This window comes from Anser anser, assembly GCF_964211835.1.
Source record: "Anser anser genome assembly, chromosome: 1".
In the NCBI taxonomy this organism is placed as follows: domain Eukaryota; kingdom Metazoa; phylum Chordata; class Aves; order Anseriformes; family Anatidae; genus Anser; species Anser anser.
Window position 1 is genome coordinate 144,742,977 of NC_139720.1, and position 16,355 is coordinate 144,759,331.

Genomic DNA, 16,355 nt, shown 5'->3' on the forward strand with positions numbered 1-16,355 from the left:
GTTTCTGGAGCTTTTTCAGACAGCCTGGGTGAGCCTCCAAGCCTTGCAAACACCAGGAGGTTTGGCCAGCTTTGATGGATGGCATGCTCAGACACGGGGCCCTCAATACCACACTGCCCCCAGAGCCCTCCCTGAGTCCGGGCGCCAGGTCAGCTCAGCAGGTAGCTCCCACTTTGACCATCAGTCTGCAGACCTCAAAAACATGAAGGAGCTGTTCCTCAAAAGCTAACGAAACATCAAGTTTTAACGAGATAAAGTCAAGCCACTTTGCTTGATGAGATTTAGGATTTTCGATTGTGAGTGGCGCTAAGCCAAAATACCTTTTAAAAGCCCTCTGCCAATTCTTCCTTCTAGGTATTCAGTCTTTGGTATGTTGCGCTGCAGAACTGGACAACTTAATTATAGTTTATTTCTTTAGGATGACAGGCATAGTTATTGAAGTTGTAAGCATTTACTGGCAATTCAATAAATGCTTAAAATAGAAACATTTCCTCAATTAGGGAGGGTGAAGTTAGCATCCATGGCTTAAGGAAAATCTTATACTACTGCATCACTATCAACTGCCTGAAATTAAATAAATCAGGATGTTTTTTTTCCTGTCTATTCCAACATCCTGCATCCCCTCCTATGTAGCTATTAAGAGATGAGCAATGCAAGACAAAATGCTATTAACCTTGAGCCAATTATTTACAGTGTCACTTCCTAATTAATTACACATCTGTGTATATATTGTGTATGCCAGAGATGTGCCCACAGTGAAACACAAACTAGTAAATAGAAGTTTCAATATTTTATTAAAATAGCATATTCAACCACTGTAACCAATAATACATTAACTTTATTCCCAGAGTACGCACAACACAGTAGTGATTCAAAATATCCTTATCCATGGTAATCAATGAAAATATCTCAAATTCAAGTGTACAACTAAAACTAAACCTTTGAAAAAATCTCTTTTAAAGAATACATAAAGCTCTCATACAGAATTCTCTTAAACTCCTCTATACTAGGTGTCAGTGTCTTTCATCTGACAATACCACTAGCTTTTTTCTTATGCATAGTAACATCTCATATTTTATAGTACCCATTTTATAAATAAATTGGCATTTTCCATCCCGTTTGTGTTTATCTTCAGCTTCACAAAGAAACCAGTAAATAAAACTGTCAAGGACAGTCACAACAAAATGATCTCACAGCAAGATATAAAACTTGAAAATACTAAAAGATGTTTCTACTCTATTTTACATAAAAAGACAGATTTAAAAAGTGCAAGGCAAGATTTGCAGGGGAAGGGGAATATTTGTTTGTTATTTTTAGGCACATCCACTTCTTTAAAGCAAGCTTCAGAATGAAATTCCAGTTTGTTCTTCATGATACCTGTTTTAAAGTCTCTTTCAAAAAAAAAAAGAAAAAATTACATCCGTCAAATGTCAAGCAGGGCATTTCCTGTCCAACCAACAGTCTTCAATTATGTCTTGTTCTTCCTTTTTTCATCCTCGCAGGTTTTGGTTTGGGAATATACTGATTGTTCGCCTGATATTCAAGTTCTTTACGGAAATAATGAATTGCTTTATTCAACCCTTCTTCCAATGGGACCTGTTCCCGAAAATGGGAGAATCATTATTACTCTGAGTTCACAACAGCACCTTCTTTAATATAGCTATTCAAGACTGCTAGAAAGTCCTTTAATTCTTTGCCAATACAAGTATTAACAGCACCACATACTGGTTACATCTCTGCACTGCTAATGCATCTGTTAGCTTTCAACCATCGGATGTATTTTCTGATGTTATAAGTGAAAAAAAACTAATAAACTTAAATCATATCAGACAGTTATGTTTGTCCTGTTTAGTGTTAAAACAGATTTACAGAATTTGACCATTATACATTAAAAGAGAGAAGTACACAGAAATTTAAGCCCCTTCTGTTTTTAATAATTAAGGATCACCTTTTGCAGAATCTCACAGACTGGTATATACCATAGAAAGGTATAAAAGTGGTAGGGTTTGTGGTTTGCGTCGATATAAAGAAAGAAGGGATATAAATTATCATCCAGTATTTCATTTGATATCCTTAAATCCTATTAAAATAATTATATTTTTTTCATATTCTATGCCTATATTTAAGCACTATGATTTGTAGAGCAGAGCAACAGAAATATTATCCACTTTTCTCAGGAGTCATATGCTCTGACATGCTTGCTGATACCATCTTCGATACTAGAGGATAAAAAAACAGCACAAAAACTACGTGCCTGAAACTTGATGTACCAATACTGTGCTGCTACTTCAGAGTCAATGCTGGTACTGACTGCACCAAAAACAGGTCAGAAATATAAAAGTCAACTGCTTTAAGCCTTTTATGATCATAACACCTTCCACCTTCCTTGTGCTTTGAGGCACAGTCTATTAATATCAGGTGTCTGAATAATTTCAGAAGGGTCCAGAGCTTTTTCTAGTAATAGGCTTGTATTTACTAGATGGGTTCACAGGTTTCCCGTAAAGATTTTTGTCTGCAAAAAATCCAAAAAAGCTTACAAACCATTATGCTAGCTAGAATAGGGAACTGGCTAAGAAAGTCATGCTCTTTCTAGGGATTGAATAGGCCTTACCTCACCACCAAAACAGCTCATCATCCACTCTGCTTCATTATAGATTTGCACAATTAACTTCACCAGAAAGGGTGAGAAGGAAAGTAACAGTGATAATGGGAATTTTGCAATTCTTACGTATCAGCTGTGCAGAATAATCCCTATCTGGGCCACATCAGATGGCTAATAACCAAATTTCAGAGGTGGACAAACTTTATTGTGGATGATAAGACAAGTTCAACTAGCCCTGAGCATGTTCCAAGCTTATCTACACAGAGAACAAGCTCTGAACATCTCTACATATGATACCTGTAGCCCAAAATAAGAGTTCCTTATTCTGGTTTAAGTTCCGTCCACCAGAACTTAAAACAAAAAGAAATAAAAGAATGAAGAGTGTCAGCTCTCCCTGATTAGGTTCATATTTTACTTTGCCCAAGTTTCACATAGTTCCCTTTAAACGAACTCTAACAGAACAGAACATCCGGTTCTCATATTTCTCCCCACTAACCCAAACAAATGTTTTGGTTGCAATGTTATCATCAACCATCTTAAAACGAGTCTTACTCCACAGATTTTCTAAAAATATTCTAATGAAGTTAAAAGCAATCTTTTCCTTCCATAATGCACGTTACTACAGGAAAACAGGAATGAGGGCAGCAACAGCAAACTCATTAGGCTCTCATAACTATGTACAACGTATTTCAGAGAATGTCAGGCTTACAGGAGGCAGCCACTTTAGAACATGCATGCGAAAAAGTTAAAATGCCTATGATATTTTTCTTCCTACTTAAGTTTGTTAAAAATGCCAGTACTAATATGCTCTTCTGCATGGCAAAGGGCATGCAATCTTACCCAGCAGTTCATTAATCACGAGCAAGGGCAGCTTATGATAGACTATAGGCACTGTACAGCCTTTTAAGAACTGTCCTGGAGATTGTATTAAGCAAATATTCTGAAAACTTAAAGATATCCTTATCGCGTGGTACACCTCCTTGTGTTTTCACACACAAAAACAGTAATACAGCTGTACATACCACAGGTTCCCAGCCAAGCAATAACTTTGCTTTTCTGATGTCAGGTTTTCGTTTCTGAGGGTCATCCTGTGCTTCTGAGAGAAACTGGATTTCACTCCCACTGCCTATCAAACAAGAGACTGTGCATTATCATCTGCAATTCACTATGCTTTGCATTTATGTCTTTTCTACCTACTGAAGCATTAGGTCTCTCTGCTGTTTTCTGCTTTGTAATCGTACCACTGAAACGCCTTCCACAGACACAGCTGCATTGTATGCAACAGCTGGGTGAACCAGCTGCCCTACAACAGCACGGATTCACAAAAACATTTCACAAAGATTTCAGCATGGATTCACAAAAGGGAAGTCATGCTCGATCACTTGAATAACCTTCTCTGATGAAATAACTGCCTCCGTATATAAGGGGAGAGCATCCACTTTGACCCCAGTGAGGCTTTTGCCATTGTATCTGTAAGATCCTTCTAGACAGGCTGCTGACATACAGCTAAGAGGCCAGATCCAGAGGGTGCTGGTGAGTGACACAAAGTCTAGTTGGAGGCCCGTAACCACTGGTGTACCCCAGGGGTCAATACCAAGTGGCTGGTACACCAATACCAGGACTGTGCTATTGTCCAGCATTCTTAACACACTAGAAACCGGCTGACAGAAACCTCACAAAGCTCATCAAAAGGACTTGTAGAGTCCTGTATGGGGGAGGATCTGATCAATGTGGTTAAGTATCTGAATGGAGGGTGTGAAGAGGATGGGGCCAGACCCTTCTCAGCAGTGCTCCAAGACAGGATGAGAGGCAACAGGCACAAACTGAAACAGGTGGTTCCTTCTGAGGATAAAGAAACACGTTTTTACTGTGAGGGTAACTGCTGAATGGAACAGGTTTCCCCAAGAGGTTGTGGAGTCTCACTCCTTGGAGGACTTCAAAACCACCTGGACATGGTCCTGAGCAGCCTGCTCTAGGTGGCTCTGCTTGAGCTGGGGGGTTGGACCAGACGGCCTCCAGAGGTCCCCTCCCACACCTCAACTGTTCTGTGATGCTGTGAGCGCTTTTGCCTTGCGAAAAGACTTCACTTGTTCTTTGCCCGTACTTCTCAGTCTGATTGTTCAATACCCACAGTACTTGTCTTTCCTCATGACAAGACGCATATAGGACAACTTATATAATGAAATCTAGCAAACAGTTTACGTGCCATTTTACTGTGAGATTTTATGGATGTAGAATTAAATTGCCTCTCCAGGCAGACTGAAACAAGTCAAGCTGTTTGTGAACAGACAAGGTAAAGATTATTTCATCTGCCAGGTGGGTTTGGTGCTGTGATTTTCAATTTCCCTCCCTGATCTGTAGACTCAAACGTTTTCCAGTGGGGATAGTCCTCTATTAGAAACATCACATGCATCAGCTTCTGTACTGCATGTTTGAACCTGTCTTTTTCAGGCACCTTTTATAGATCCCTCAGAAGCACTGGTGGAGTCTACAGATTAAAAACCCTTGGCTAACGGCACCAGCATGCTTCATCTCATGAGGAAGCCACATTAGAGGACTGCGCACAGCCATTTGCTTCCATTCTTGAGAGTTCTGATTTGCTACAGATATCAGAGTAAGTATGAAGGGAAAGCCGCAGTATTTTCTTCCAAGCCACAAACAAGGGAGGAGCTGGCATTGCTTGCACAAGTCACTGGTAGATCAAAGAAAAGTAGAGAAGGACTGTCACCACAGCACGAAGCTTTTTAATGGTAATTGAAGGAGAACAGCCTGCATGATTGTGAAGAACCACCTTGCTGAAGTATCCATATTTCAGCTAGGATGTAAGATGTTTTCACAGCATGCAGTGAGGAAGACTCTTCACTTTTAGGTAATTATCTAGTAACTTGCATAAACATTATGTAAAATTACTGGTATAGATCACACAGACACAGAAAGAATGTATTCATTCAACTATTCATGCAGTCTTTTACATACAGTTCAGAGGATTTGGATTATCTAGTTAGTATTTAATTATATGGTCAGGATACAATTGACTTTGATAAGGTTATTAAGAAATCCAAAGACCAATTAAATTATCCATATATTACATACACTAATCAAGAAATAATAATCTTAACAAAGAGTGCTTCATGAGCTTCATTGAAGAATTACTCATACTCACCAACAAGTTTTTTAATTAACTGGGCAAACTCTAGGATAGTGTGCTCTTCTGGGTTTCCCTGGAAATGGAAGGAATATTCATTACAACAGCAAGTGAACACCTTAAGACATGTTAGCTTTCTGATATTAGACAGTTCTAAAAGGGTCATGTTAAACTGAAAAAGCTCAACATTATACCTCATTTCTATTCTAACTGACAAGCTGAATATTCATTAGAAAAGCTGCCCTCCATCACATTTGCCTTGGTAATTCAATGTATGAATGGAGGTACCCAAAAATCAATATGTAACGAATGGGCAAACGCACCTCTTAATTACAGTAATGCTACGTGCTCCAATGCAGGAGCCCACACAACCACATCATTGGTTCGAAGTATGGACTCAAGAACTTTGCTGAGCTGAGGACAGACAATATAATGAAGACTTCATTTAAAGAAGAATGCCAAGTTCGCAGTTCACCCACATTGGAAAAAGCAACCAATTTCACTGCAACCAATTGCTTCTGAATTTACTGCATCTTGCATAAAAATAAGTATATGGGCTACCTGCTTTCCTATACAATATTGCTCTTAATGCTCACATTATTTTTCAACCAACCTGCACATAAGAAACATCTCAACATCTCAGAATAAAACATTGAAAGCTTCCTGTTAGCATTAGTTCACCTTCATCAGGCTCAGCTCCTTCCACCTTTAGAATTCCTTGTTTTAACACACTTCTTAATACATCTTGTTTGACCTACAGCTGAACATTTAGCTATATACAGATCTAAAAGCTGAGTTTTCTGGAGGCAAAACATGTGATGGGGCTAAAAAATATCAACATTTGGATAGAAACACAGAAATGAACTTACAGCCACAATTAAAAAAAAAAGAAAAAAAGAAAAATCAAGTGAACTGCCCTGCGGAGTTGAGTACTTGATTTGGCAAAAGTTGACATACATAGAATTGACCTGGCATATGCATCCTTTTTGTACTGTTATATCCACTGCTGAGGATAAGCGATAACAAATGGGACAAAGCAAACATCCTATTTAAAAAAATTTCTAAGCAACCTTAATCAATATTAGAAAATTACACAATCAAATACTATCCCATTTTCCTCCAATCAAAGCTAGTACGAAGTGATTTCCATTTGTTCAGAGATAAGAGCTTCAGTGCTTTTAGAGTTCAATTATTTTCTTGGTTGTATTTGGCATCCTGTTCTATTTTTTTCTTTCATATTCTAATTACGTGAATTTTCTTGCTAAACCAAAAAACAATATAGCAAATTTCTCATCTTCTTGAAACTATCACATCTCAACACCTAGGTGCTCATTCTTCATATTTATAAAGAGAACACAGGGTTTATTTATAATGGAAAGAGATTTTTTGCTTTGTTTATTTCTTCTAGAAATCAGCATCAGTAACAGGGAGGAAAACAGAGGATGTTGGCTCCTGTACAGTAAACACAGTAGAGTGGAGCTCTCATACTCACCAAGTTGACAGGACTGCTGACATTGCTGTTCATCAAGGCCACCAACCCATTCACAAGATCACTATAAAAAGGGAAGAACAGATTGAGGCAATTTCCACTTCCCTATAAATAATGTTCTTGTCTAAAAAGAGAGCTGCCTCCACCGAGCTCCAGTAAAGCAGATCAGTCAGCTGAGAAATGCTGAAATCAGATTTACAGCATATATTTCAAGGGGTGCATGTTTCCTTAGTTATTTATTCCACAGTCCCTGTTGTAAGATACACTGAATTACAGGTTATTTTTAAAGGGTGATTATGTCTGGGATATAATGGCTACAATTCCTCTGAGCACATGAAAGAAAATCAAGAAAAACTACATTATTCAGAAACAATTAATAACTTCTCTTTGCTCCAGTACCCAAACTTAACAGAAGCCCGTTTCAAACAGATTAAGTTGTTAGACAGAGGCACATGATACCACCACTACCTGCTTTGCAGTTTGTTTTTTGAAGTGTCTTCTCACTTTCAGAAAATGTTAAGACAATTTTATTAAAAGGAGTATTTTGGTGTTACCTTCCCCCAGAAAATAACCCAAAGTTATTTTGGATTATCAGCAAATTTATCAGCTTGTTCCTGGACACACAAATCCAGGTATCTTTCATTACAGCTTAAAATCACGAAAGGAGTGGATGCTTTGAACTGATCTGGGTTTCCATAGCTTCTATCAACACTGTTATTACTTTCAGCAGAGGGGAAGAACAACATTTCCACCAAGTGCAGCATGATGAAAGCAACCCAGAAGCCTGGCTCTGAAATTTAGCAAGCAAGCGAGACAGAAGACTAACGCCTAGATTCACTTTTCATTAGTTCAAATACATTCTGGCCTTGCTTATGCTGCAGATGTTATCTACAGCAATACCTCCTCAGCCTGTTCCTTCCCACAGAAGGGAATAATACAAGCAATACAATAATGAAATATGTAATACACATATAGCACCCCGAAAAACACAAGGTGGCAGTATTGCATTAAAACTCAAGGACTTAAACTGCTCAGACTTAAAGTAGCATCAAAAACCTACCTACCAAGTACTTGCTGTCCCTCTAAGGGAAGAGCACATTACTATTTTAATTCAAAGCTCTGAACCAACTGATGTGTTATTTCCTGATATTTTAGGAAACTCCAGTGTCTCCATTCTAAAAGTAAAGCTTGCCTAAAAATGAAAATAATTTCTTTTATTGATTAAAATGAAGTACAAACTATGTAGCCAAGCTCAAAGAACCATCAAGTGAAGCAAATAAATATCAGACAGCATGAACAAGGCTTACCTGACGTACTGGAAAGCCCTTGTCTGAGTTCCAGGTCCATAGACCTAAAACCAGATGAAAATTAGAGAAGTTACAGAAGTGTAAAAGTCCTCCCTAGCGCAATTATCTTTTCCCAGTAAGAAGTCCAAAGGAAAAGCACCTGAGACACAAGCTTTGTGTTACAGAAATGGAAAAAGATGTGTTTGCAAAGTCTTTTGGCAAAGGATCAATTCTTTGAAGGTCTTTTTGTTCCTGGAAGTGTCTCCGGTAAATATACCCTTATGCATCTCATTAATCCAGACTTCTGCATGTAGGCAACATTCTTAGCAGTTTAGGACAGAGCGATGCTTTGTCCTCTCCTGGAACGTTGAAAAAGGCTGTAGCATGCACTCAACCAGAAAAGAGCACCAAATATTTAGAGCAAACCTCAGAATACTAAGATGTGGTTACGACAAGCAATTTTTATTTGCTCTTTAACAACAGCCAACTTCAAAGAGACCACCAAACATTCATGGTCTTCAAAAAAAAAATAGTAAAGAAAAAAATAGCAATAAGTGTTTCAAGGAATCAGTACACCACCAAAAAAATCATGCAGCTCTCTAAATATTACTACCTGAGGAAATGGGAGGTAGAATAATTTCTAGTTGAATATGACTCCCAGAATCATCTGTACGGATTTTTTTTTTCTCCAAAATCATGGTGTGCGTGTGTGTGTGTTCTCTGGTTATGCGTTAACACTTTCGAGCAAGAAAGTTGTTTAAGTTCAGAAGAGACGTTAAAGCATACTTAAAATGCACATAACAGTATCAGACTTTTTTTGTTTACAGTTTAATTGTGTGCAGTACTAAACATAAATAAACAAATACTTAAATTCTGAAAGTTATGGGCAGGCATATTTAAATGGGGAAAACACTTAAATTTGAGTGAGGACACATACATCTTACCACCAAACTGCTACAACAGAAAAGCCTTTTGGAATAACAAAATTGAAAGCATGTTTGCTTTCTTAGGCGACAGGAAAGACAGCAGAATTGGTATACAAGCCATCATTTGTTGCTTGTTAAGCCTGCTGTCTGTGGCAGATTCAAAGTCCAAAGAATTCACATTTCAGTAGGCACTGGGTAAGATCCTGAGGATTTGGATGTTTAAGCATTTACCTAATAATCCACTGAGAGAAATATAGTAAGAGAACACATCAACAGCTTGGTGGCCTCTCAAAGCAAACAGGAATTGCATTTTATGTACATATAAAGCTTCCTGTTTGCCTTGTTTTGGCTCATGGAATACGTTTTATACAACTAAGTCATTTGTGAATGATTTGTGCAAAGTCACCCAACGTGGCTACCTCTCCTACATGCAGGTAGTGGCTGGAAAATACAATGCAGTTTTCCCCTTTTAGTTTCTCTTAATAAATCCTTCCTTTACAACAATAAAATGCAATGATGGTCATGTCTGCATAGGCTGTAATTTCTTAAAGGCAGGTAGTTAAAAAGACTGTTTGCACTTTGTGAGATCGATTTACTCCACTTGAACAACTACTTTGAACCAAGAGATTGAGCACATGTGGTTTCTAAAAAGGTCAATACTAGATATTCCTGTCAGCCAAATTCTGTGATAATACAAGAGTACAAATTTTTTTGGTCTCAACTACTGCTCCTTGATGATAATTCATTTTATTTGACCTGGTTAGCTAAACAACTCTCCCCTTAGCCCTCTTCTCATGTACAGTCATTTTTAATGGCAGAGTGTTACTCCCTATGGAACAGTGATGCTAGGCAAAATCCTTTATTTTATCCTCTATTACCTTCTTGATAAAGTCTAGACAGCTTTGCAGTTACAACAGAAGAAAAAAAATTGCCTCCCAAAGAACAGCACTGACTCTAGACTTACTGATGGTCTGAAATATCCCAAGGATTGCATGTTTTAAAACATGATAACTACTCTATATTTAATAATGGAGTAAATTTCCAAAAAACTTCCAGGTAGTGTTTTCACCCAGTTCTAGTTATAAAAGATTACAGGACTACTTTCAATAAAACTTGAGCAGCTCAGATAAAAAAGTGTTTTAGAGGCCAAATACAGCAAAAGCTCACTACATCCATGCACTAGGGGAGCAAACATAACAGATGGAAGAACCTTCTGATCTTTTATAGGCTAGATAAGCTTTCTAAATATCATTTATTAGCTCAAACTTTATGCCCCAGGACACTATCCTGGAAGCATACGGTACTGGTAAATAAGTATATGGTTACACATATGTATTTTGATACAGCCAAGTCCTTCAAGAATCAGAAGTCTCAAAGCACAAAGCTCCATCTCTCGTCTGCTTCCATTTGCTTACTGTCTTGCAACAAACAGAACCAGCCTCAGCCTGCAGCTTGCTTTTGGGAGATGCCTGAGTGGGTAAGGAAACTCTCTACAGGAAGTTTTTCGATGTTTTGAGAGGAAAAATAATCCCATGTGGATTTTTGTACTGTGCACTTGCTTTGGTTTAAGTTACTATGATAGATGTGGGCAGTCTGATGGACTGCTTGCTGCACTGTAACGTCAGAAGGATCACATCAAGAAAGGACTGGTTCAGGGACTTGCCTTTTACAAACATTTCTTCTATCCCACAAAGCATTACAGATCAGTCCCAAATCTAGGGCACCATCAAACAGATGGAAAGAACAAAGCAGTTTTCAGGCAACTAATTACCCTGGCTGCATGGTGGCTGGCACAACATTCATGTTTGAAAAGTGCGTATTTCTGTCAAAGCTTTGCATTTTTCATCAATAACTAGTTGTTTCTGAGACACAAGGAATGAAATTTTGAATGCTGCAAGCAAAAACAAAAAGGAAGCATCCCTATAATTTCTTCCAGACAGACAGCCTTGCTAATGGATCCTCTGATCTCGAAGCTTACTAATTAATACACACCCTCAGTCTAGGCAAATTTACTGCCTGGAAAAACATTTATTCCCAAATAAATTACAGTAGCTGTGCTAATATACAGACAGGAAATGGAGTCTCACTATATCATAATTCACTTCATTCTTGCCACGATCTGAGGTGTGTGTGTGGGGGGGGGGGGGATCAGAATTTATTGTTGATGTACGACACTCAAACATTTCAGATCATATTTTAGTGCAGTTTTGCCACAAAAAGAACCCATGGGGCTGGTCTCTTGAGATGAGCTTTCAGTAGTACAAAATGTAAAATTCCAGCCAAACAAAAAAAATAAATAAGAGTTGACTACTTATTTTTGATGACTATTAGCAAATAACGTCTCCTCCTCCTCTGATTGCTTAAGATCACAGTCCCAGCACGTAAACTGCAGAAATTATGTTGGCAAATGCTTATTTCTAAACAGGTAGGGCACAAATTCATGTGGCAGACTCATTTCCCCAACACCCGTACTAAACACGTTGTTGTGCAATTAGCCTATTCAGTGCTGAAAAGACTCCTGTCAGTACAGACTAGGCACGCTGGCTCACAGGTTTGTCACCTACCCCAGACTGAGCCCTGGCAACTGCAGTCTCAGTGCTGGCTCATATGATGGTTTCAGGTTTTGCTCTACAAGAATCAAAGTAGCGGGAGTTGCCACAGAATTTTCATCTTTTCCCTCCTTGATCGTCTTCAACTTCCTAGAGGAAGTCCTGGTTGAACTGTGGATTTTATAGACTCCAACTGAAAGAATGCTATCTCTGTCTTAAGACAGTTGTCCTGCGGAGGGGCAACTTTTTAGTTATTTATCAGCTATTTAACAGTTAGCAGGTACTTTTTAGTGATTAATCAGAACAAGAGTCCAGAAGCCTTTGAGTGGTGTCCTGGCACTTCACTCTTCTAATCTAGGCAGCATTAAGAAATGAGTATGAAATTCTGTTGTGTGTCTCACACACTGCAAATGTTTCCCTGAGTTCACAGCCCATCTCAGATTCCAAATTACTTCTCCCTATTTCAGGATCTCTCCTCACATTTATTTTATACATACTTAATACTTTATAACAATAAACTAAACAGGATTAGGACATAGAATCATTTAGGTGGGAAAAGTCCTCTAAAATCATCAAGTCCAACTGTTAACCTAGCACTGATAAGTCTACCACTGAACCATGTCCTGACATAGGTCAGGCACTGTCCGTATTGCTAAACTACCAGCAGCATCTTTGGCAGAATTCTGGCCCATGCTCTTGCTCTCCCAAACAATGCTGTGACATCGTTTAAGTATTATCAAGAGCCAAGAACCATTCCCAGCAAACAGTCTGGATGTAGCAACTTGTTTTGAAGGCAGGAAAATTTAGCTCTATAGATGCGGGCCATCTATACCACACCAGTTGTCAATGGTAACAAAACCCAGTTCTGGCCTGCTTTCTTGATGATGTAGCTTGAAGGTGTTTAATGTTATGTTACTCCTAGAAAATTTAGGCTGATAGCCAAGCTTCCAAAAAGACATTTTGATTCGTAACTTCCAGAAATAGTTCAGATACAGTTCTTCAACAGGAAGAAGTACAAAACTGTGATTCTTTAAACCTGACCACATGGAAGAGTTGTGACAGACAAGAGATTCAAGTTCAGGATATACTTTCAGGAAATACTTTCTCAGATCGCAGCTGGTAGCCTTGTTTCTTTCTGGGAAAGCAATATCAATACAGAGCACACCCTCAGACGTATAACTATATATGCTTGAGCTTGATATATTGAAAAATTGTATCTTTGGGGGTGGGGTAACCTCCATGTTTTCTAAAATCCAGACTCCCTCACAGCACACAAGCTTACGATACACAGACATACGACTCTTGACATCACTGACAGGTCATTACTTACTGTTAGTGGTTCTCCCTGGAGAGCCTGTAGGATAAAATTACTGACAACTCTACCATCATTCATATGCATTCGAGGACCAAAGGTATTGAATATTCTGGCAACCCTCACTTCAACTCCTTCCTGTGGGCAGAGAAAAAAGAAATATTACTACCTTAGTAAGAGTCTCTTTCTTCCTAAAAGTGCAAATTCACTTTCCCCTATCCAAAAGCTTTCTTAGAATCCTTCCTACAGTTTTAAGACACATTGTTTTCTCACAATGAAACACTTCTAACATCTCATCAACGCTACTGGAAACTGCAGTGCATATAGCAAGACAATTTATGCTAGTTCTCAGTATTTGTAATGCAAATTCTAAATCAGTGTTAGAACAGCTGATGATTTCAGCACAGGCATTTTCTTCTAACAAGAACTTTACGATTTTCATTAGCACCCGTCCAACAACAATTGATTCCACCTGGGGCTTATGTAGATTTTTTTCTTCTTCAGGAAAGTGAAATCTCACAATCATCGGATTATAATACCAGGGTAACATTTCCAAAGATTAGTAAAATTGTGTGCTTCAGGTTAAGTGTCCTTACCAATGCTATAAAGTGGCTTTGTAACCACAACCATAATGTTGCTTAACTCCCTGCTACTTATTAAGCTGTGTAAATTCATGCGTTATAATCCAGGTCTCTTCAGTACCTTAGTGTTTTTTTTTTTTTCTCCAAAACACATTTCTGTCATTCCCAGAACACCTTTCTGGAGGATATTTTGCAAAACTTCAAAGCAAAATGCAATAAACGTGAAACTGGAAACCCTCTGGACAAAGCGTTTTAACAATGGGAGACTGCAGGTGAGAAGTAATCTCTCTCCAAGTGTTTTCTGTTTATTGACACTTACTCACTTGGACAAGACACAGTTCATGATTAAGCCCACAAGAAGGACGCTTGGCCTTTGTGAGCTAAAGCATGCATTTTGGCTATGGATGAGTTCACAGCAGCACGGTATGCTGTAAGGAGATGCTACCATGATAGATACAAGGCAGGGAGGAAGCTTTTAACTTCAGCCCAGTTTTATGCATCCTCTTCATACTCCCTGGTCCTTCCTCCTCCCAGAAAAATCCATCCTTGCATCAATCACCAGAAACACTTTTTGACTAAGCAAACTTTCTGCTGCTGATTCAACTGAACCAGTTGCACTCAAAGGCACAAGCTTCTGGAGCTACAGACACTCAGTTATTCCTTCAGATGATACACGCAACATTTTGTATTATCTTCTGGAGCTCCAAGTGATTCATAAACAAATTAATACAATTTTTGTGAAAGCAGTAGCATTAACATTTTATAAATGGGAGAGTCAGAGAGGCAAAGACACATTTAATGCTTTAGATATTACTTGGTGTTGACAAATGGGAAACACCGAGTAGTAAAGGTAAAGCCCAGCATCCCTGGTATGGAGAACGCCAAGCAACATCAAGCTCTGCTTACCTGCAAGTAAGGTTTCATGAGCAAATGCTATTTATATTTGCAGGCATATTGTAATCTAACACTAACCAAGCAGATAACTTGTGCCATATGAAAAGCTACAGTCTTGCGTCTTGTTACACATCAAGCTTGCATCCACAACAGAGCCAAAAAGTAGCCTCACAACACCCACTTCACCCTGCTGAGATACCCTGGGAAGAGCAGAGCCCCTTTCCATGCAAAATGCATCCACTGGGAACATGTTCTTCACTTGCAATTGAAAAAATATGTCAAAAAATACACCTCCAGCAGCATGTTACAGAGCCATTGCCTTCACTGTATCTGAAAATATACTCTGATGGAGTTTCTTGTTCTTCTGCTTTCCCCAGCACTCAGTCTTAAAAGGAGACTGACTCCTCCAGGGAGGGATTGCATTTCACATAGGCTTTCCAGATATTGCCATTACTAACAAGTACTGAAAATGAGACACTTGGAAGCTAGTACTCAAGATAAAAATAACTCATTAAACAATGCTGACCAAAAAGCCTCTCTTGTACAGCACAAGCTACAGAAGCAGCCTTGTTTTCCAGTATTGGCTGGAAGCTAGTGAGGGATCTAGAAAAGGAAAACAACACATGCTGTATAGGCACTTACTCATAGTCACAGTGAATCCAGTATTTCCTCTCCCTTCTATTTATTTTTTTTCCACAAAAAACTGTAATGTTGTCTTTTAAAATGAGTAACTTTTTATTTATAGTGTTGTCTCAAAAAGCTTTTCTCAGCAGCATACGGCTCTGAAAATCTCTTTTCTATGCAGCAGAACATTCATTTGTGCCTGTAAAACGGATCTGTCTTCTCAAAAAGAAACTCTTCCACAAATAGATTTTGGCATCAATACCTTAATAATTGTCCTAAATTTTCTTTTACCATTTCATGAGAATCTCCTTTCAGATCCTTTATGCATGTTCAGTACTTTTTTACCCCTTTTTGTATTAACTGCCTACAAATACTCGTGGTACTCTTACCTATGTGCTGTTACTTCGAATAGCAACATCATATTAATTACAACTGACTACCTCCCACAGTATTCCCACCACCAAAGTCAATCACTTCCCTGGAGTTCTGGCAGTAAGTCAGGTATAATTTTTTATTACTGCCTAGAGAAAGGAGAAAACTACTTTGTCCTATGTTTACTGCTCAACAAAAGAGAGCTTGAGACTAACCCCTGACACCGAGATCAAATGTGGCCAACTGGCTTCTGTCCCCACTGCTTAAGACTATGTCTTCCTCCAGCAGATTATTCAGAGAGCAAGTTCCTTGAGCAACTTAAAAAGAGCCTGAGATCAAACTAATCAAACACAGCACTGGGGGCTATCAAGACACTTACTTCAGTTCACTCTATCACCACCATGGACACAATCACAGAGGCCATGCCTCCAAAGAAGGAAAGGGAAGACAGAAAAAAATGCAGGAAAGACTGTTTCGGCTCACAGAGATTCCTCCGCTGAATAAATGTAAAAGTGGTGGAATACATAAAACCAGGTGGGTACAAGCCGATCATACTGAAGGAACCACCCCAAACC

The 16,355-nt window shown here is 38.7% G+C and overlaps 1 protein-coding gene across 2 annotated transcripts in view; it reads right to left on the minus strand.

The window, feature by feature from the left end:
• Positions 1-775: 775 nt before the first annotated feature.
• The window catches only part of UXS1 (UDP-glucuronate decarboxylase 1), a 57,953-nt gene continuing 42,373 nt past the window's right edge, over positions 776-16,355 (minus strand). For both annotated transcript variants that reach the window (XM_083820818.1, XM_083820819.1), the window contains exons 10-15: positions 13,328-13,447; positions 8,544-8,587; positions 7,240-7,300; positions 5,766-5,823; positions 3,625-3,728; positions 776-1,596 (exon numbers count right to left, since the gene is read on the minus strand). In XM_083820818.1, coding sequence (XP_083676944.1) covers positions 1,465-1,596; positions 3,625-3,728; positions 5,766-5,823; positions 7,240-7,300; positions 8,544-8,587; positions 13,328-13,447 — 519 coding nt within the window. In that variant the 3' untranslated portion in view covers positions 776-1,464. The remainder of the gene's footprint in view (positions 1,597-3,624; positions 3,729-5,765; positions 5,824-7,239; positions 7,301-8,543; positions 8,588-13,327; positions 13,448-16,355) is intronic.